At 48.9% G+C, this 20779-nt stretch overlaps 2 protein-coding genes across 4 annotated transcripts in view; one reads left to right on the top strand and one right to left on the bottom strand.

Annotated features, from left to right (window-relative positions):
• Positions 1 to 20779, bottom strand: part of Kat6a (lysine acetyltransferase 6A) — a 203676-nt gene that overhangs the window by 127610 nt on the left and 55287 nt on the right. The window lies entirely within an intron of this gene.
• Ap3m2 (adaptor related protein complex 3 subunit mu 2) lies at positions 1297 to 18119 on the top strand. 3 transcript variants are annotated; one of them, XM_052162290.1, is made up of 9 exons: positions 1297 to 1363; positions 2764 to 3096; positions 6557 to 6728; positions 9313 to 9450; positions 12545 to 12630; positions 12846 to 12979; positions 14279 to 14486; positions 14704 to 14848; positions 16093 to 18119. In XM_052162290.1, exons 2-9 carry the CDS (start codon positions 2824 to 2826, stop codon positions 16191 to 16193), a joined length of 1257 nt encoding a protein of 418 aa, XP_052018250.1. In that variant the 5' UTR covers positions 1297 to 1363; positions 2764 to 2823; the 3' UTR covers positions 16194 to 18119. The 3 variants fall into 3 exon arrangements, with proteins under 3 accessions (XP_052018250.1, XP_052018251.1, XP_052018252.1); XM_052162291.1 differs by lacking the exon at positions 1297 to 1363 and adding an exon at positions 1401 to 1418; XM_052162292.1 differs by lacking the exon at positions 1297 to 1363 and adding an exon at positions 1408 to 1466.

Here is a 20779-nt window from a genome sequence, read left to right as displayed (position 1 = left end):
ATTTGATGTTCATTTCTTCTGTAATTTCAAACGGAGGATATGAGGCAATGTCACAAATCGCAATTTTTTTTTTAATCTTTGAAATTATTTTTAAAATTTCTTCTCCCCCCCCAACCCCTCCCGCCCGCCCCCGCACGCACGCACGGCCGGGTGGGCAGGGACCAGGTGGGCAGCACAGGCCTTTAATCCCAGGACTCCGGAGGCGTGAGGCAGAGGGAAACAATTCAAGACTGTCCCGATCTACACAGCGACTTTCAAGCCAGCCAGAATTATTCAGCGAAACTGTCTCAAATAATAAAACGAAAGGGAAAGGGGGTGGGGGGACCCGTTTTTGCATGTGTGAGGTACGTGTTTGCATTTGTGCATGGAAACACTTGTAGGGTCAGAAGACAACCTTGAATATCACTCCTCGCTTTCCACCGGAGTAGAGGTGGGGCCTCTTGTTTTAGGTGCTGCCAGAGACCTGGAGACTCATCTAGGTTGGCATGGCCGGCATCACCGCGGTCTGTCATTTTATCTTACAAAGTGCCCAGCAGTTTCTGCAACGCCCTTCACACTTCATCTTACCGAATGCCTCATTTTAATCTAACTGAAGAGAAAATTTCCCCTCTGACTCTGCTTCACACTTTTCCGAGTCACCACTTTAAAACCTGTGACCACTTTAAATTTAAGGTGGTTTCAAAGACCTGCCGGCACCTTCATCGTCACAGATCTGGGATTTGGAAGTCAGCCTGCCTGCCTGCCTGCCTGTCTGTCTCCCTCGCACCCATCCCCACTACGTCTCCCATTTTCTCCCTTCCTTTCCTCCGGTCTTCTCCCCTCCCCTCCTTTCCTCCATTCTTCCCTTTTCTTTCCCGCTGGTTTGGAACTCCCTGTGTAGACAAGGTTGGCCTCGAACTCACTGAGATACTTGTCGCCTGAGTGCTGGGATTAAAGATCGCGCCACTGGCCCAGCAAGCAGTCGCTTTTTAAGTGTACCTGTGTAATGGAGGCTATTTATGATTGGTTCCCTATGACGCACTAAATTAGTAGCATCCCGGGAATCATTTTACCTTTCTGGTCACTTTCTAGCCTCCCCAGAGGCCCTTTGTGACTGGCTGACTGACTGTCTTCATCCTCCAATCAGGGCTCGGAGTCTCAGAGCTACACCAATTGAAGGTTACCGGACCTTCAATAAAGACCAATCGAATGCTAGAGCCTACAGAGAACGGCGATCAATCAGAGCGCAGGAGGCGCAGCCTGGGAGCGGCTGGCCAATCAACGTGCGAGCGGTGAGGAGGGGGCGGAGCCTTTGTGCAAGGAGCAGTGCGCAGCGCGATTGCGCTGCGGAGCCGGAAAGGAGCCTGAGACCTGGTCGAAGCTGGTAGGGCTGGGTGCGCGCGGATGGGAAGGGCTGCGTTGGGCGTCGCCTGGGAGAGGTACCGGAGGAGTCGCGGGCTACAAATACTGTTGCCATGGCAACGCAGGTGCACAGTCCTGGGACCAGGGTCCCTGCTTCTGGACAGTTTTCAGGCTGGAGCTTCTAGGCCCACAGGGCCTTGCAAGCTGCTGGACTCCAATCTCTCCATGCCTGTCTTGGCAGCTTGCAATCTGGACTCTCTCCTGGGGCACTAGGAAAACAGGTCTTAGCAATGTGACCAGTTGTGCTACTCAAGTCAGTTCGCTTCTAGGCCACCCCTAGGTGCAGCACAGCTGCCTCATCCTGGAGATGTCACTGTAGACAAATTGGGGTGTCTCCAGAGATTTTTTTTTAAGCATCCAACGAAATGCTTTGTGCACAGATAATTCAGAGAATAGATCCTTAGTGAATGAGTAAAGATTACAATGGCAAAGATTGCAGGGGCCGACTCTGCTCAGGAGAAATAGAAAGTGCATTATGTATGCTGTTTCGAATGGGAACCGTGGTAGGCTAACGATAAGTTTAATATATTTCAATTTGACTCAAACATATTACTAGTATTAGATAAGTGGTAAGATATTTAAAATCGTGTCCTTTTCCCAGCCAAAGCTGTCCAGTCTCCTGTTTATCTTACAGTATGTGTCAGTACCATCAGCCCCTTTTCTGCTCACTACCCATTTAGGTAGCACCTGCCATCTTTGCTTATTTTGTTTAGGTTTTTTTTTTTTTTTTTTGGAGACAGGATCTTGTTACGTAATCCAGGCTAGTCTCGAACATGTGATCCTCTTGTCTTAGTCACCCAAGTGCCTGGCAAAGTAGTATTTAAAAGGAAATTAAGTATATGTGTGTGTGCCCATGTGAACAACAGTAGTCACTTCTCTTACCATATGGATCCCAATGAATTAAATCCCATTGCTAGGATCCTTAGCAAGCCTTACCCGCTGAGCTATCTCACACGCTTGAAACTAGTGTTTTAAGTGGCTATAACTCAGGCTATTGCAACTGGCAAACAAGATGGCTGCCAGTTATTCTTGGGAATTCAAGGGAAGGATCCTTAGGTTCGTGCAGTAGTAGAAGTTATGTGGCCCAGGACAGCTGTTAATGTTGCCCAAGACAAAACTGTTAACTTACATAAATCATGGGGAGGTTTAGTTTCCCATCTTGTTTTGTAACTTGTGTGGTTCCTGAGAAATTTTTTTTTTTCCGGATGACAGTGTCATGTTGCAATATCAAAAGGCGGAACGCACCCCAGGGGGAGAGGCCTCGAGCCTGATCCTCAAGGAAGTGCAGCTGGTCTTGAACCGCTGGGAAAAAAAGCGTGTTTGAATTCAGTGAAAGTGAATCCAGCCTCTTTCGTTTTTTAGGGTTGAGAACTAGCGGAATCCAGAGGCTCGAGGACTGCACCTCCCCCACGGCCCTGCACGATGATCCACAGTCTTTTCCTGATCAACTCTTCTGGAGACATTTTCCTGGAGAAGCACTGGAAGAGCGTGGTCAGCCGCTCCGTTTGCGATTACTTTTTCGAGGCTCAAGAGAGAGCAACCGAGGCAGAAAATGTGCCTCCGGTCATCCCCACCCCTCACCACTACCTCCTGAGCGTTTACCGACACAAGATCTTCTTTGTGGCTGTGATCCAGACAGAAGTCCCACCTCTGTTTGTCATTGAATTCCTTCACCGAGTAGTTGACACGTTTCAGGTTGGTAAATGTGAGAAGGTATATAAATGTATATAAGCCGTAAAAGGACCAAAGCCATGGTGGGCTCTCTCATTCTGTAGCCCAGGCTAACCTGCGCTGTGTAGCCCAGGCTAACCTGCACTGTGTAGCCCAGGCTAACCTGTGCTGTGTAGGCCAGGCTAACCTGTGCTGTGTAGGCCAGGCTAACCTGTGCTGTGTAGCCCAGGCTAACCTGTGCTGTGTAGGCCAGGCTAACCTGTGCTGTGTAGCCCAGGCTAACCTGTGCTGTGTAGCCCAGGCTGAACTCATATTTACAACAGTGCTCCCGCCTCAACCTTCTAGGCACTGGGATTATAGGCATATGCCATCATGCCATCTTGCAAAAAATATTTTGATAGTACTGTCTCTGTTGTGTTTAGCTTGGGTTTAGAGCATTTTTTAAGAATGAAAACTGAGCATTGCTCTTATCCTGTCCAAGCTTCTTCCTATTTTCTTAGTTGGCTGCATTGAAAAGAACCAATTGGATGTTCTTAAGTCTCTTGCACGAGAGAGCCGCCTGTTCCACATGAGTGTGTGCTCTTAGCTTTGCTCACAGGTTTAAGTTCATCTATTCATTGGATAGATAGACACACACACACACACACTCACACTCACACTGTTTTAGATTTTTTATTTTTTGGTTTTTCAAGACAGGGTTTCTCTGTGTAGCCCTGCTATCTTGGAACTCACAAGGTAGACCAGGCTGGCCTCGAACTCACAGAGCTCTGCTTGCCTCTATCTCAGGAGTGCTGGGATTAAAGGTGTGTGGCTCCACCACCCCGTGCTGAGCTTTTTAGTACTGTGAAGTTTATGTTAGCCATTGCTAGGTACATTGCTTGAGTTGTGTGAACTTTTCTAATAGAACAAAGAGGCAACGCTAAGAGGCACTCATTCGGACTGCTCCTGGCAGGTCACTGGTGAGGTCAGCCTTCACTCTGTATGAGTTGAGCACACATAGCATGTGTGCTGATAGCAGTTCCTGTCGCAGTCGTAGACTACCCTCTGATTTGCAGCTCTAAGGCGGTGATTCTCAACCTGTGGATCGAGACACCATTAGGGGTTAAACAACCTTTCACGGGGACTGCATATCAGATATTTACATTAAGATTCATAACAGTTGAAAAATTACAGTTATGCAGTGGCAACAAAGATAATTTTATGTTGCGGCGGGTCACCACAACATAAGGATTGTATTAGAGGAAGGCTGAGAGCACTGGTCCGCGGGAACCAGGGAGAGGGAGGGGAGTTAGCCCGTCACAGGATCCGGGTCTATACAGATCTCTTTGTCATGACGGTCACCCGGCTTTGCTGGCTGTGGCTGTTGCATCACCTGGAAGCTAGATTAGGAGAAGGGCTCTTCGGTGTAACTTGTCTGTTGTGCGTGGTCTGGAGTTAGCCACGTGTGTCCAAGAACGATGGGGTTAGGAAAGGGGAGGAGCATGTGGTGGCCAGAGGAGCGCGTGATGACTCAGTGGGAACAAGTGTCCAGCATCACACCACCACAGCAAGACCATTTTCATGGTAATCTCAAAACACCGTTCTGGAATCCCAGCGCTCATGCTGCATGCCAGCAACTGTACACCGTGAAGAAACCTACTATTTCAAGAGCAGAATATGGTCCAAACAGAAGAATCCAGTAGTTAGGTTGTTAAGCTAACTCTCCGTGGGCCCTGCAGTTATTTATTTCTAAGTACTTAACATACACCACTTAACAGTCTATTGTCATGCCGATTACTGTATAACTTATTACAAGCAGGGAGGGGGGCTGAGGGCCAGGGGGCAGGGGAGATGGTCTGTTTAAAACCACAGAGGTGAGGCTTGAGAAATGACTCATTCAGTTAAAAAAAACACTTAACTGCTCTTCAGAACCCTGGCTCAATTTTCAGTCCCCACAGGGAGACTCACAACTCTCTGTAGCCTCAGTTCCAGATGATCTGCTGCCCTCTTCTGGCCACTCTGGGCACTGCATGAACATGTGCACCGCAGGGGAATGTGGGCTGGCCTGGAGTTTAGCACCCAGCTTAGTGGTTCTCCTCTTGCAATATCTGTTCCTAGTTCTTGAAGGCAGTGGACCAGGTGGCAGAATTGCCGACTGCCTTTTACTGTAGCACCTTGCATCGAAGGGCTCCCTCTACATTGTGTTTGCTTTATAGAACCTCCTGAGATGAGTACTCATTTTTTCAAATGAGAACACTCTTGGCAAAGAAACATGGTATTTTCCTTCAATTATGCTCTCGCTCTCTCTCTCTCTCTCTCTCTTTCTCTCTCTCTCTTTCTCTCTCTCTCTCTCTCTCTCTGAACATATTCCTAAAATTTATCTTGAGTTTACCTTGGACTCTCCCTGATGCCTACCACTGTCTGATGAAGTTTAGGCTGTATCCCATAGAATCGGTTTAAGGGCCGGGTAATGACATTTTCGGAGGCCCATCCCACTGCCCGAGCAGTGAAGGCCCCCAGGGGTGTGAACTGGGTCCATCCGTGACTGGAGCAGGATTGCCCAGTGTGCGCTTCCCACATTCAGTGATTTGCATCCCCCTTATGGGATCCGTGTAAAAGCCAGGCCTGACATTTTGAGAAACATACACCAACTGACCACCTTCCTGGTCACTGTTATTGTCATCCTTACCATGTTTAGTTTGCACACACCACACACACACACACACACACACACACCACACATACACACCACACATACACACACACACACCACACACACACATACACACCACACACACACATACACACCACACACACACACACACACACACACACACACAGTGTTACCTTGTTATGCCATTCAATCAGGACCCCAAATAGTTAACAAGTGACACTTAAGATTACAGCCTAAGAGCCCCCAGGTTTGATCCAGAGCACTGGGAAGGGGACAGAATGAGAAGGCTGTGACCCAGGTCTTCCATGCTTTCTTATGCCCTGGACACGTTTGGTGTGTGGTTAGCCCTTTAAGTAAATGATCAACTTTGGGGGATCCCAACTTCAGGGGTGCTCTAGAGAGGCCTCTGCTGGGCTCTCCGCCTCTCCAGTTCATCTGTTCCTGAGCAAATTTCAAGCAAGTACACAGCAGAAGGTTTCAAGGTTTTCTGTATAATTCTATGTCGCGTCCGTTATTACAGCCCTGCACAGCTCGCACATTTTTGTATATGCGTGTGTCTAGTCTAGAGTAAGCTTTGTTATATTTTTATCAAGTCAAGGAAATCAACCCCAAAAGCTTGACTTCCATTGGTTACTGACAGTGGATGTCGGTCCTGGTCGTGAACCTAAGCCGGGCAGCCCAGGGGAAGGGACGCCCTGCCCTGTTCCCTCTGCGTGAATATCCTGGACACACTGACTAAACACCAGGGACAGGCAGATCCTCCTGTCATGAGTATTGTGTTATCTCTTCCTGCAGCCTAAGTGATAAATATGATCCTTATGTCTTCATCAGGACTATTTTGGGGTCTGTTCTGAGCCCGTGATCAAAGACAATGTGGTGGTGGTCTACGAGGTGTTGGAGGAGATGCTGGACAATGGGTTCCCCTTGGCTACGGAGTCAAACATCCTCAAAGAACTGATAAAGCCTCCCACCATCCTCCGGACAGTGGTCAACACCATCACAGGTTTGAGCGGGGTGGGGGTTAGGGGAGGTACCACGGAACCCTGGGCTCCCCAACCCCCTGCATCCTTGAATTCTTGGGTGTTTCATCTTATCTTTCATGTGCTGGGGATCTAACCTGAAATTATAGTTGTATGTGGAAACTATAGTTATAATTTAATTAATAATTATGATGATAATTGTACTTCAATTCTATGTAGCTGCTGGCATCACAGCGCTTGTCTTAGCATGTAACCTCAGCTCTGAAGGAAAAAAAAATTATATAGCAGGATTTTCTTCCAATGAAAGGGGAAAATATTACTATGAAAACTTCAGAATCACAAGAACATGAAAATATCCAAATTTAACTACTCTTTTAATATTTACACACATATATAACATGTGTATGTATTTACTTCTTTTAGATAGGTAAAAGATGCGTAGGTAGAATACATTTTTATTGAAATTTTATTCTATGTAATATTGGTGTTGGCCTGCACATATATTTAAGTGCCTTGTGTGCCCGATTCCCCGAGGAGACCAGAATAGGACATCTAATCCCTGGGACCTGGAGTTGCAGACAGTTGTGAGCTGCCCTGTGGGTGTGGGGGACTTGAACCCCTGACCTCTGGAAGAGGACATCTTCACTGATGAGTCATCTCTCCAGCACCCAGATAAAATACCTCTAAGTAATAGCATGCATAGTTTTCGAAATCATGGCTCTTATCAATGTTTTATGAGCATCTTAACTGTGACTTGCTGACGTTATTGTTAACAATTAGTGTTTTTCTATGTTTGATGAACCCTGGTTCATATAGGGTTCTATATGTCTAGGATGCTGTCTAGGATGCTCCTGATTTTTTTTTTTTCTTTTTGTATTCTTTCAAAACGTAGGATTCTTGTGTTTGAGTCTTGTCTATTCAGTTCTGGAGAGGGAGGGGCCAGGCCGAGGGGTTTTAGAAACTCCCACACATCAGGCCCAAAAACTCCTGGCAGACTTTCCTTCTCATTGTAGAACCAATCCACCGTCCCCAACCCTGCTGAGCTCTGAGGGTGTGGGCCACTGGAGAGTTGGTGTTTCATCTGGCACACTCTTGTTACCAGGAAGGCTTCGAACCCGGACGGAGCTCCTGCTAGTTTGCAGGTTCTGCCTTGAAAGCGATGTTTTCCATTTTCCGGGTCTCTGGAAACCTGTTCTTTGCACTTAGCTTTGTTGTGGCTGTTGCCATGATGCGTGAAAGGTTTCCGTTTAGTTATAGTGAAAGTGGGGCTTGCAGAGAACTCGACAAACTAATTTCTGGAAAATACAACTATCAAGAGGAACAGGACAGTTGGTTTTTTGTTTTTTTGGGGGGTGTTTTTTTGTTTTTTGTTTTTTGTTGTTGTTGTTGTTGGTTTTTTGTTTTGTTTTGTTTTGTTTTGTTTTTCAAGACAGGGTTTCTCTGTGTAGTCCTGGCTGTCCTGGAACTCACTCTGTAGACCAGGCTGGCCTCGAACTCAGAAATCTGCCTGCCTCTGCCTCCCAAGTGCTGGGATTAAAGGCGTGCACCACCACTGCCTGCAGAACAGGACAGTTTTGTGAAGATATTACTGAAGGATTAGATTTCTCTGTCATTATCGAGAGGCATTACGTTCACGTGGCGCATAAGACAGACATTCAGAGTTACTACGTTGTCGTCGTCGTCGGAAGAGACAAGACAAATTTTCAATTTTTATTATTTTTTTTTTAAGGATACTGAGAGAAAATGCAATGCACCAGATACATGCAGGGCTGTTTTGATGATTTCAAACAAACAAACACAAAACAACAGCACTGACCCAATTTTATTTTTGCAACATTCCACGTTTAGTTTAAATCTTAAAATCTTTGTGAGAGCTTTGTTATAAAGTTTTAGGGTCTCCATCTCACTCAGTTATAAAAAAATCTCCCGTGAGACCCCCGTTTTGAAAAGCGGTAATGTTCTGTACATATGCTGATTATACATGTGTTTGGGGGTTCTTTCTTTAGAGTAAAAAGATGCAGGCAGCGGGGACAGGAAATAGGATTTAAATTAGTTACAGCCATCAGTTGGAGCTAAAATAAGCTTTGATGTCTGTGGGAGGGGGTAGCGAGGAAGCGGTGCACAGCTGCAGGGATAGGGCGGGATCTGGCTGGGGGAATCTAGCTGTGGGACCTGGCTGTGATCTCTTGTTCCGTGCTGGAATGACACAGATCCCGGTGATGAGGACCTGCCTTGAACCAGAACGTGTGTCACTGATGATGGCGCTGCATCTATGCGTGCTCTACAGAAACAAAGAACATTATGTAAACGGTTGTGGAATTTGAGATCCCCCAGTCCTTGCTACTCTCAAAACCAGAACATGATATCCCCTCCTCAGGTGGCTCTCCCTCCAACCTGGGCTCCAGGAGGCAGACCAGATGGCGACAATGGCTTTTAAAAATAGACCGGGCTGTCCTACATAGGAGAAGCGGAAGGCTTATCTTCCATATGGCGTTGCACGAGTAACAAGGACATGGAAACTTGCAGGGGAATATCCTTAGGCTGTTCGGTTTGAATTGGCATCAAAGTACCAATTGGATTCTAGCTTACGAATCTTAATTGTCTCAGGAAGCACCAATGTGGGGGACCAGCTTCCAACTGGGCAGCTGTCGGTGGTGCCTTGGCGCCGGACGGGGGTGAAATACACCAACAATGAGGCCTATTTCGACGTGGTGGAAGAGATCGATGCCATCATCGACAAATCAGGTGGGTGTGGTGCGGGGGCAGGGCGGGGCGGAGTGTAGAGGGACACTGCTTCCCATGACATGAGTGGGCGTGATGATGCAGTCAGGTCTCTCACAGGGCGCTCTTTGTGGGACTTCGCTTGAGTGAGAAACAGGAGTAGTGGGTTGAGGATGGTGGGTGGGGAAGGAGGACGAAGAGTTAGGCCGAGTTTGGCAGTGCATACCAGTCATGGGATTGAGACCGGAGATTTCCGGGCCATCTGGGGCTGTGCCACCAGACCCCCGTTTCAGGAAACTGTGAAAGAAATGGGGGAGAGAGGGCAGTCCAAAGTACGCTCTCTCTTTTTCTTGTTTTTTTGGGTTTTTTTGTTTGTTTGTTTATCAAACCAGGCTTTCTCTGTATAGCCCTGGAACTCACTCTGTAGACCAGGCTGGCCTTGACCTCAGAAATCCATCTGCCTCTGCCTCCCAAGTGCTGGGATTAAAGGCATGCGCCACCACTGCCCGGCTCAAAGTACGCTCTCTCAGTTAGGTGACCCATTTGGCAGTATTGGCATCTCAGGACTAGAGGCAGAGCTAGAGTCTAAATGAGACGTTTCTTTCCTGTTTGTTTCGATTAAGTAAACAAACAGAAGTTCTGAGGAGGTGGGGGCACTTCGTATTCGGACACTCACCCACGCACTGACTGCTGTTGGGACCTTGCTCATAGCACAGCGGGTCCAGGTGACAGAGGTGCAGGCACGTGGGCTTAGCCTTGTGCTGTCTGCAGGGTAAACTGATGACTCCACCACCTGCAGTGCCTGAGGGCTGCCACTCAACAGCGTTCACAGCAATGTGCCTGGATCCAGGGGCATGAGAAGAAAAGGAAATGGTGAAACTTTAAAACTGCGCTGGCACTACAGTCTTTCATATTAACACAAATGGGAAATACCCCGACTGTTCATTAGCAAAGAAAATGATCAGTAAGCTTTGATAGAACCACCCAGTGGAGTACTATAGAGTAGTTAAAAAGGAATAATTGGTCCACCCATCAACATGAGTATCTCTTAGATTGTTGGGGAAAACAGAGTCAGATGTGTGTTTTCATATATAGAGAATTGCATTTAGTGAAAGTTGAAAGCAGGTACAATTTAAGGTCCTAGACGTCAGAATCAAGGGGAATACCATTAGGAAGGAGAGGGAGAAACATGTCATGTTAGAAAGTTTCCTCCACATTTGATGTGGATCACATTTAGGTATGTGTGTATGTATTTAAAATTCACTGAGCTGTAAGGTTTTTACATTTTGATATTTTATAACACCATTAAATTTTTTTAATTGACCCTAGAGAGATGGCTCAGTAGTTAGGAGCCCTGGTTGTTTCTCTTCTGGGTTCAATTCCCAGCACCCGCAAGATGGCTTTTATTTGGCTATAATTCCAGTACCAGGGGATCTGGTGCCCTCTCCTGGCTGCCATCGGCACTACACACTGGTGGTGCACAAACATTTAAGCAGGCAATACCCCATAACCATAGAATAGAAATACAGGAAAAATATCTTAACCCCTTTTGTTGTTGTTGTTATTAGAGTGGCAATTTGTGTCAGGCTTGGAGGCACACACCTTTAACTCCAGCACTCTGAGGAGGCAGAGGCAGGTGGATCTCTGTCAGTGAGATGCTAGCCTGGTCTATATTTTAAGTTCCAAGCCAGTCATAGCTATATAGTTAGGCTCTGTCTTAAAAACAAACAACAAACAAACCAATGGCCAGTGTCTTAGTCAGGGTTCCATTGCTGTAGCAGACGCCATGACCAAGACAACTCTTATAAGGACAACATTTAACTGGGCTGGCTTACAGGTTCAGAGGTTCAGTCCATTATCACCAAGGTGGGAACATGGCAGCGTCCAGGCAGGCAGGGTGCAGGAGGAGCTGAGAGTTCTACATCTTGTTCCTAAGTCATATAGAAGCCTGCTTCCCATGAGGCTAGGAGGAGGGTCTCAAAGCCCATCCCCACAGTGACACACTTCCTCCAACATGACCAGACCTCTTCCAACAAAGTCACACCTCCCAAAAGTGCCACTCCCTGGGCCAGGTGTGTTCAGAGCATCACAGCCATGGGAGACTGCTGTACAGTGGGGTGGGCTGGAGGCAGCCACCATTAGGAAGTCGTGACCGAAGTGTCCATAGTAAATAAATAGCCCCGGAAGCGAGGACTGGGCTCCCAGACCATGCCTGGCTATCGCAGCCCTGGGGAGTTGAGGCAGGAGAAGCAAGTCTGAGACCAGCCTGACCTAGAAAAAATAGCATTTAGCTAGGCCTGGGGAGAGAAGGGGGTGAGAGTCGGCTGAGGCACCAGCATGGATAGTTCCACCTTAAACTACAGAAACGGGGCCATCAGGAAGTCAGAGAAAACCTGTGACAGAAGAGCAGCTGAGGATAGAAGGGAGGAGTAAGAAGGAGAGGGAGGAAGGGGGACGGAGAGGTAGGGACGGGAGGGGGAAGGAGGGAGGGACAGAGAGGGAGGGAGGGGGAAGGAGGGAGGGACAGAGAGGAAGGGGGTGAGAGAGGGAGGGACAGAGAGAGGGAGGGGGAGAGAGGGATCGGGGAGGGAGGGGAGAGAGGGAGGGGGAGAGAGGGAGGAAAGAAAGAAGGGGCAGAGAGAAGGGGAGAGGGAAGGAGGGAAGAGAGAGGGAGAGATAGAGGGAGGGAGGTGGATAGGGAGGGAGCCAGGAGAAGAGAGGAGGAAGAGGGGTGAAAGAGACGGAGGGAGGGAGGAAGGGAGGAAGAGGAGAGGGAGGATTGCTTGGAGAGGGAGAACTGCTGGGTGAGGACTACGGCCTACCCGGGCCTTGGCCGCTGAGCCCCTAGAGGTCAGCTTCTTTGAACAAATCCTCTGAATGACCAGTTAAGTTGCTGGCGCTCTGTGACTGGCACTCCATGGAAAACCCTTCTAGAACATCTCTCTGTCTCCATGCTTCGGTTGGCGTTCATAGACTTGAGCTCGGACGCTGGCCTGATGGAGGGATAAGTGACGCGGTGGTTAGACAGGAGAGAGGCGGGCAGGAGGGAAGGACAGACAGAGAGGGCAGCTGGATGAGACTTGCGGGTCCACAGAGGTCCTCTTCTTTTTCCTCTTAGGTTCCACGGTCACCGCTGAGATCCAGGGGGTGATTGACGCCTGTGTCAAGCTGACCGGGATGCCGGACCTCACCCTGTCCTTCATGGTAATGCCCAGAGCTGTTGCTCCCCCTCTTGGCGTGGGAAAGGAAGTGTTTCTGGAAAGGGTGAGCTAGCACAAGCAGTCATCATGGCGGCCACGAGGCCTGCACCAGGCCTGGGAACCGTGTGTGTGCTCAGTGAAAATGTCATCTGCGTTGCTTCTCACAGGAGACCCGGGCACTTACCCCACACCTTTTGTTCTCCCTGCCTGGCTCTGCAGAACCCCAGGTTGCTGGACGACGTTAGCTTCCACCCCTGTGTCCGGTTCAAGCGCTGGGAATCTGAGCGCATCCTCTCCTTCATCCCTCCTGATGGCAACTTCCGCCTGCTGGCCTACCACGTCAGTGCACAGAAGTAAGCAGCCACCAGGAGTGGAGTCCGAGTCTGCAGAAGCTCTGTCTGTAGCGATCAGACACGGGGCTCCAGGTTCCAGCTCCTTAGGTCGCTAGCTGTGCCAGTGCAGGGAGCTGCTTTCCCCCTCCTCGTCTGTGTCTTTTCTGGGGATAGTGTGTGTCGTTCTGTGAGGACTGTGTGCACCATGCTTAACTGAATGGTCACTGAGGCTGCCATTGCCTTCACAGTGGTGTCTGCTGAGTCCATGAAAGCCTAGGCTGGCTTTGAACTCACAGCAGTCTCCTCCTGGGCGATCAGCACAGCCGCTGCTGTTGTTACATTGTTGCTACCTTCAAAAGAAGAACTCTTTTCTTAGAATTTCAGTGTATCCTTGGCCTCCAGAAAGCATTTGGTCATGCTCTGAAAGACTCCCATGCAGTGAGTCTTGGTCTCACATGCGTCCTTATTTGGAGTCTCCGTTTTGTAGAAGGTATGGAGACTTGAGTGGAGTTGGGATCCTAAGGACTCTGGGCCAAAGCCTCACACCCGGTGACTTGAGTCTGTGTGCCGGAGTCGAATCCCCCCAACTTAAACCTCTCCTTAGAGATCTGACCAGGCAAGTTATCCAACCTCTGTGAAGCCAGAGGACATCAGTATCCATGTGTAAACATCTCCCTCTCCCCCTTCTCTCTTCCTTTTCCTCTCTCTCTTTTTCTCTCATACACACACACACACACACACACACACACACACACACTCATAAACACACACCAATACATTTAAAAATTAAGGTAATCTCTAATAAGTGAAAAAAGGTATCAAGAGAATAGTAAAGGTGGTTGTTTATTTTTTAAAAGTTTCTTTACCTGCTATCTGTGTATAAGTGTTTGGCTGCATGTATGTATGTGCACTGCATACATGACTTGTTGCTCTGAAGGCCAGAGGAGGGTGTCAGATCCCCTAGAACTGGAATTCTTGTGTGCGTCCATGCGGCTGCTGGGAATCAAACCTCGGTCTCTGCAAGAGCAGAAATCCTAACTGGTGCTCTGGCTCTCCAGCCCCACAGGGTGTTTTCTTCTCCCCGGTTTGTTTTAGATGTATTTATTTTATTGTGTGTATATGCGTGTTTCGCTTATGTGTATGTATGTGTGCCACATGTATGCCTGGTGCCTGTAGAGGCCAGCAGAGAGTGTCTGATCCCCTGGGGCTGGAGTCCTGGGTCCTTTACGAGGACAGCAGGTGGTCCTAATGGCTGAGCCATCTCTCCAGGCCCCGGTGGTGTTTTTTCTTTTTGAAGAGGGTATTTTGTCTCTTTTGCAGCCTTGTTGCGATTCCAGTCTATGTCAAGCATAGCATCAGCTTCCGGGACAGTAGTTCACTTGGACGCTTTGAGATCACAGTGGGACCCAAGCAGACCCTGGGGAAGACCATAGAGGGTGTGACCGTAACCAGCCAGATGCCCAAAGGAGTCCTGAATATGAGCCTCACTCCATCTCAGGGGACACACACGTTTGACCCCGTGACAAAGGTAGGGGACTGGGCATGTGAATCGCCCTCAGCACAGGCTGCATGCGGCGGAAGGCGACTCTTTCTGACACAAGGTTCTCCGTGGAGCCCCCTCCTCCCGTCAGAGGTGGCTCACAGTATGGAAGGCAGACGGACGCCTCGAGGTTGTAGTACTGAGCACGGATGAGGCACTGCTGTGGTTGTAGGGGAAACCCACTGTCTTTATGTTTCCTTCCGAGATGCTGTCTTGGGATGTAGGAAAGATAAACCCGCAGAAGCTGCCAAGTTTGAAGGGGACCATGGGTCTCCAGGTCGGAGCTTCGAAACCAGATGAGAACCCTACAATTAACCTGCAGTTTAAGATCCAGCAGCTGGCTATTTCTGGTGAGTAGCACTTCTTGGGTGGTTTTGAAAGGAGTGGAAAAGACTCTCTCCTGCCAGGGCCAGGCCTCAGTGTCATCCTGGGTCTACCTGAAGCTGGGCTACTGGGTCTGGTTTTATTACCCAATACGGAATCATCAGTAAGCTCTTTCCCGGTACATTCCTGGGAAAAGGACACAGATGATTTAGAAGCGGCCATGAAGACACTGAGACAAAACATCTGGGACACCAATGAGAAATGGGCTGACTGGGGTCTCCACAGGCCATTGCTGGATCATGGAGAGTTGTCAGTTTGAGCTGCCAAGATTTTCTGTGTTAGGGTACTTCTCCATTATTCACCAGATATGGGAGGAAATAAGCCCCTGTTGCCCCTAGGTTCAGCAGACTTGCTGTTTACTGGCACTGTCTTGGTTTTTTTGTTTGTTTGTTTGTTTGTTTGTTTGAGTCATGGTTTCTCTGTGTAGCCCTGGCTGTCCTGGAGCTCACTCTGTAGACCAGGCTGGCCTCGAACTCAGAAATCCGCCTGCCTCTCCCTCCCAAGTGCTGGGATTACAGGCGTGTGCCACCACATCCAGCACCGTCGTTAGAGATGGCCAGTCTTCACCAGGAAAGAAAAAACAGAAACCATTTGCTGGGTACGACCTGGCATCTCCTAAAACACGTTTTCTTCTCATTTAACTTTTAGAATGGCCTTCTGAAAGCCTTAGAAAGAAATGGGCTTTTTCTCTAGAGAACATTCTTGTTTTTCTTTACTTGAAAGACTCTTTAACTTAGGTGATTAAATTAAATGATAGGCTCTGTCTCCTAAACCTCTTAATGGGCCCTAAAGCTATCGGCAAACTCATTTCTGTTCAGTTGGGCAAGAGTATTTAGGAAGCCCTCATCGATCCGTTCATGTCCTTTTATTACTAATGAATTCCGTTATGAGTCAGTCAGTCGAACAACTTGAGCAAAACCCCATATAAATTTGTCTCACCCTCCCTGCAGTCTGCTTGCCTCTCTGCTCTCCACGGAGAAGACAGCTTTCCCCAGGAGAGCCGCTGCTGACGTAACCTTTGCTGTTAATGCATGTAGGGAGACTGCGGAGCTGTCCACCTCAGCCTGGAAGAACAGGCCTGTCAGACAGTCTCCTCCACACACCCCGCTGTGTGCGCTGACACAAATGCAGACCACTGTCTGCCTGCTGCTGCTGGAAGATACTTGTGTCTTACTCCCCTTTTCCTCCCTCTCTCCCTCCCTCCCTCCAGGACTCAAAGTGAACCGTCTGGATATGTACGGAGAAAAGTACAAACCCTTTAAGGGCATAAAATACATGACGAAAGCCGGCAAATTCCAAGTCCGGACCTGAAGGGGACATCTCACCGAAGGAGCAGTCACGGACACTTTTTCATTTCTTACTTGTCTAAAAGTAAAATGTCAGCCTGTGTCTTAGGTCCGTTCCCTCCAGACTCCATCTGCTCCCTGTGTCCTCCGTCTTCAGCCAAAGAAGTGATGGAGGGAGAGAAGGTTCACCAGGGGAAACGCGGCCAAACCCAGCGCAGCCCTGCCTGAGTCCCTGAGGTGTGGGCTGGAGCCCGTGACACTGCATTTCACCACTTTTACCACAGGTGCCGTGGGGGAAAGACAGGCCGTTGATGTTTGGTTCCAGTCACCTAAACCCAATGGAAAGAGCAGTCGAGATTTGATTTGTGGGTCTGGGTTGTAACTCAGTGATGCTGACCTGGGGTCCTGGGTGAGGCCCCGGTTCATTCCTGGAACCGCCCACAATGCAAGACAGATCTGCTCTGCGAGGGACAGGACTGAGAGGCTGGTGTGAAGAGAGCTCTGAAGAGATGTCGTAGTGAAGGGTTGGCGAGAAAAGCTATTGGAATCTTCCTGGGGGAGAGGGGCCAGCGGCGGAGGGGACTAGGACAAGCCCAGTGCAGTGGTTTCTTTCTGACCCCTCTCATGTGTAGAAAGGATTTGCATGTCCAGGACTTTGATGTGAAACCGCAGTGGGATCAGCTTCCCTTGGAGACTAAGCCTGGCTCTTTAGATCCTCACTGCTGTTTGCGCTGGCCCATTGTTTTGGTGGGAAGGTTACCTGCAGGTCTTCTGCTGGTTATCTGACTCCTCAGCGGGATCGCCCCCAAAATAGCAGCGCGCTCGGTGCAGGCAGATTTTATGAATGATAGTGGTGGGGTTGAGGCGGGAAAATTCACCTTCCACAGTGGACCATGCCTGTGCTCCATGACCTCCATTAATGTCCATGAGGCCAGACTGGCCCTACGCCTTGCTTTTTTCTGTCTGAAGGTCCCATTGGAATCCCTGAGTGGGTGTGAGCCCACTGAGGACATTCATGAGCTGCTTCCCACTGTCTGTACTTGTCATCTACAGCTCCCAGACAGACAGCTCCTAGATAGATGGACAGCTCCAAGTCTGCTCTTACAATCCCCCCCCCCCCAAAAAAATGTCTTGAACCTCTGAATAAAATTGATACCATGGGAGGTCAGGCTGTGTTGACCATGAGTGGCCACCCAATTTAAACCAGGCAGCTGAAGGAGCACAGCTTTCCTACGGAGTATTCTTAATCTGTTTCAATGTGTCCGTCCATTTGTCATTTCACTGAATACATAAAAGGCGGGTGGGCGTGTTGTTTTTAATTTACAGCTTAGGGGGCTGCTTTCTCGCTGTGTTGAGCCTGGAGGGAAAAAGAGGCGGGCTTCCTTCAAACTGCACGGCTCTCCCCTAAAGTCCCATTGCTGAGTACTTGGGCTTCACTTATTTATTTTCTGTTGTTTTGGCTGGTGTTACCCCGCTGTGGCCAGCACTTGTTTTTGCTGCCTCAGAGTAGAGTTTCTTTGTGGTTTCCTTGTGGGGTGAACTGTGCTGTGTACAATCTGATGTTTCTTACCAGGATCTAGACTAGTGTAGCCCCACACCCTGCCGCAGAGGGGACACCTTGCAGGTCACTTTCACAGGCTCTGGGGGGATTCCAAGTTTTCTCGGGTCACAGGGAACGATGTATATCAGTCCCTGAGTATATTTAGGTTCGTAAGTGCAGCTCGTTTATTCCCTCAAGCACAGTATAGCTTGTTTTTCTAGGAAGAGGCTATGTTAGAGTGTGGGATCTGCAGACCTAGATGTCGTGGATACTGCCAAGCCTCAATGTCCCCACCCGGTGATTGTCAGCAGGGGTTGTGCAGGGCATCTCGGTAGCTGCGCGCTCCATGTGTGGCTCATGTGTGGAAGTAGCATTTCTGTTTGAGTCTTAATAAAGCTTTACCAGTCCTGAGGGCTCTGTCTGGTTACTGAGACTACCCTTCACTAAGTAAAAGACACTCATTTGAGACGTCTAAAACCGTGTGTAGAGTGTGAGTCTCCAGTTACCCTGAGAGACAGGTCATTTGGTGCTGTTTGTAAAGTTGGTGTCTGCTAAGGTCCAGAGGAATCGAATGGTTTCCCCAGGTTGTAAAACGCAAAGCCGTTAAAGCCCCCGGTGCCCACGGCAATCCTTTCCTGTGCTACACACCGGCAGGAGGTAGAGCTGCCAGGTCCCACGTGTCTCTTGCAGCGGTTTCTGAGGGAGACAGGCATCTTTCTTACTTTTCTGTTGTATGGACAAAACACTTCGACCAAGGCAAATCATCAAAGAAGGTGTTTAACTCGGTTTACAGTTCCACGGGGTCAGCAAAGAAGGTGTTTAACTGGGCTTACGGTTCCACGGGGTTAGAGTTCGGAAGCCTGAGCAAAGATGGCAGGTGCAGCTGGGAGCGCACAGCTTGGACGGCCAGCAGGAGGCAGAGTAGGAATGGTGTGGGCTTTTGAGACCTCAGGGCCCTTCCTCACCCAATGACACACCTCCCACAGTAAGGCCACGCTAATTCTTTTCAAGCAGTTCAACCTTGAACCGGGGACCAAGAATCCCAAAAGATGCTCCTCCGCGGCACCAGGCGGCGTCTAATGCTGCCTGTCAACATCTCGTGTAGTCATGGATACTCTGTTTCTAAACCAACTTTCTAGAACATCTATAGCGGGACCTGCCCGGCGTTAAATAATGACAAAGAGACTTACTACTTTCTGGTCTAGCTTAGGCCTTTTAGCTTGGGCTATCTCCCATCTAGTTCATCTATATTATCCTAGCCCACACCCTTCGTGTGGCTAGTTCTTTGCTGCTCTCTCAAACTGTCCCAGTTTGTTCGACCACCTTCTGGGTACATACAACCTCATGCAGTAGCGAATCCCCGCCTCTGGTTCCTCTCCCAGAGCCCGCCTCTTAGCCATAAGTCCTGCCTTCCCTTTCCTGCCTAGCTATTGGCTGTGGGATCCTTATTAAGCCAATCAAAGTGTGAGGAAGGAAGAGTATTTACAAAGTACAGAGGCAGATGATGAGACATAAGAATCACACCACCAAAATCAGGCGAGCCCTCGCCCCTCAGCTGGTACCCCATCAACAACTGCACATACAGAGACAACTTACACACAGGGCGCCCCAGCAGACTTCCGTTTACTACCCGGAAGTGTGTCACCCTTGTTGAGAGTTCAGTTTGGGGACTGCAGAAATGGCTCAGCAGGAAAGAGCGCTGGCTATTCTCCCAGAGGATCAGGGTTCGATTCCCAGCACCCACAGGGCAGTTCACACCTGTCTGTAACTCCAGTTCCAGGGACTACAACCGCTTCACACAGACACACATGCAGTCAAAACACCAATGAACATTAAAATTAAAAAAAAAAAGTTCAGTTTCTGTTTCTCTAAGACATTACATACCTATGTCTCTGTTGGGAGGCAGGTTCCATATAGCACAGCCTGCGTGATTAAGTCAAAGGACAGCCTGTGGGCGTGTCCTGAGGACTCAAGCCGTCGGGTTGGCTGTAAGTGGTTTTCTTCATGGACCCAGTATTTTTGCCCGCTTCTCAGGAGTTTAGTGCCCTCCCCTTTCCCTAGCAACTTTGCGAATATTAAATGCACAATTCCAGGAAAGGGTAACCTTTCAGGTCGTGTAGCACTCTGAGTAGCTCCATGAAGTCTTCCCTGACTTTGCTATCCCAACCTGGCACGACTCAGATGACGTGCCCGGACTTTTCCCCCTGGACACAGATGACGCCTCGCCCCTGGTCTCCACCCTCTCTGCCCGCTGGCCACTAAGGGCCAGCCCATCTCCACGCTTAACGGCCATGGTATCCCTGTCTCTTTGTGCTCGAGTAACCGCTATTTTATTCAGTAGCCCCGATTAACAAGTAAATGCAGGACAGGCCAAAGAAAAAAACCAAGAAGTCTGAAAGAAAGTGCTTTTCTCTCAGTGAGAAATTCCAAGCTGAGAGCAGAGACGTTATCACTTATATTATTCTTCTATGCCAGTGGGTGGTGGTTAGACGCCATCGAGACTGGCAGTGATTGCTGGTGCCTTTAAAAGGAACTTAATGAGAAACCCAAGGAGACAGGCACTAAGGACTGTGTGCTCAGCTTTTTTGTATATGGAGCTGGAAGTGCATAACCCTTGGCCATGCTCGGCCCGGGGCCATGCTCCTCTGGTCTTTGACAACCAAAATCAACTGTGCAGCTCTCTGGGATCACAGCTGCACTTTGGGTCCGTTAGCCACTTTTGTTAACCAACCAGGAATAATGGAGCAGCGTTTACTGTCCCTTCGACTCATCCCCTTCTCCTGGCGAATTCCAGACTTCTCACCTCACATTTCCTAAGCAGCTCTGGACCCTTTAATAGGACTCATATGAGTGTCTAGTCGGAGACACTTTCCTGCAAGAATGAGCAATTGTCTTCATCTGTGTATGGTTTCCAGGACTCCCCTCAGGAATGTAAGGGCCTTTTGACTTTGTATTCCCATCCCAGGAAGCTTTTCAGCCTCAGTTTCAGTCTCCATAATCCTAGGGTCTGAAGAAAGCCTTTTTTTGCGGTGGGGGAGGGGTGAAGCCAGCTTCGACCAGCGGGCCTGGGA

This window comes from Apodemus sylvaticus, chromosome 18 (assembly GCF_947179515.1).
Source record: "Apodemus sylvaticus chromosome 18, mApoSyl1.1, whole genome shotgun sequence".
NCBI classification, from domain to species: domain Eukaryota; kingdom Metazoa; phylum Chordata; class Mammalia; order Rodentia; family Muridae; genus Apodemus; species Apodemus sylvaticus.
Note: the sequence above shows the minus strand (reverse complement) of the source record. Positions and strands in the feature narration are given on the sequence as shown.

Coding starts and splice junctions, on each gene's coding strand:
- Ap3m2 (XM_052162290.1), top strand. CDS start 2,824: ATGATCCACAGTCTTTTCCTGATCAACTCTTCTGGAGACATTTTCCTG. Junction 12,631..12,845: donor ACCTCACCCTGTCCTTCATG/GTAATGCCCAGA, acceptor CTGGCTCTGCAG/AACCCCAGGTTGCTGGACGA. Junction 14,487..14,703: donor CGTTTGACCCCGTGACAAAG/GTAGGGGACTGG, acceptor TTTCCTTCCGAG/ATGCTGTCTTGGGATGTAGG.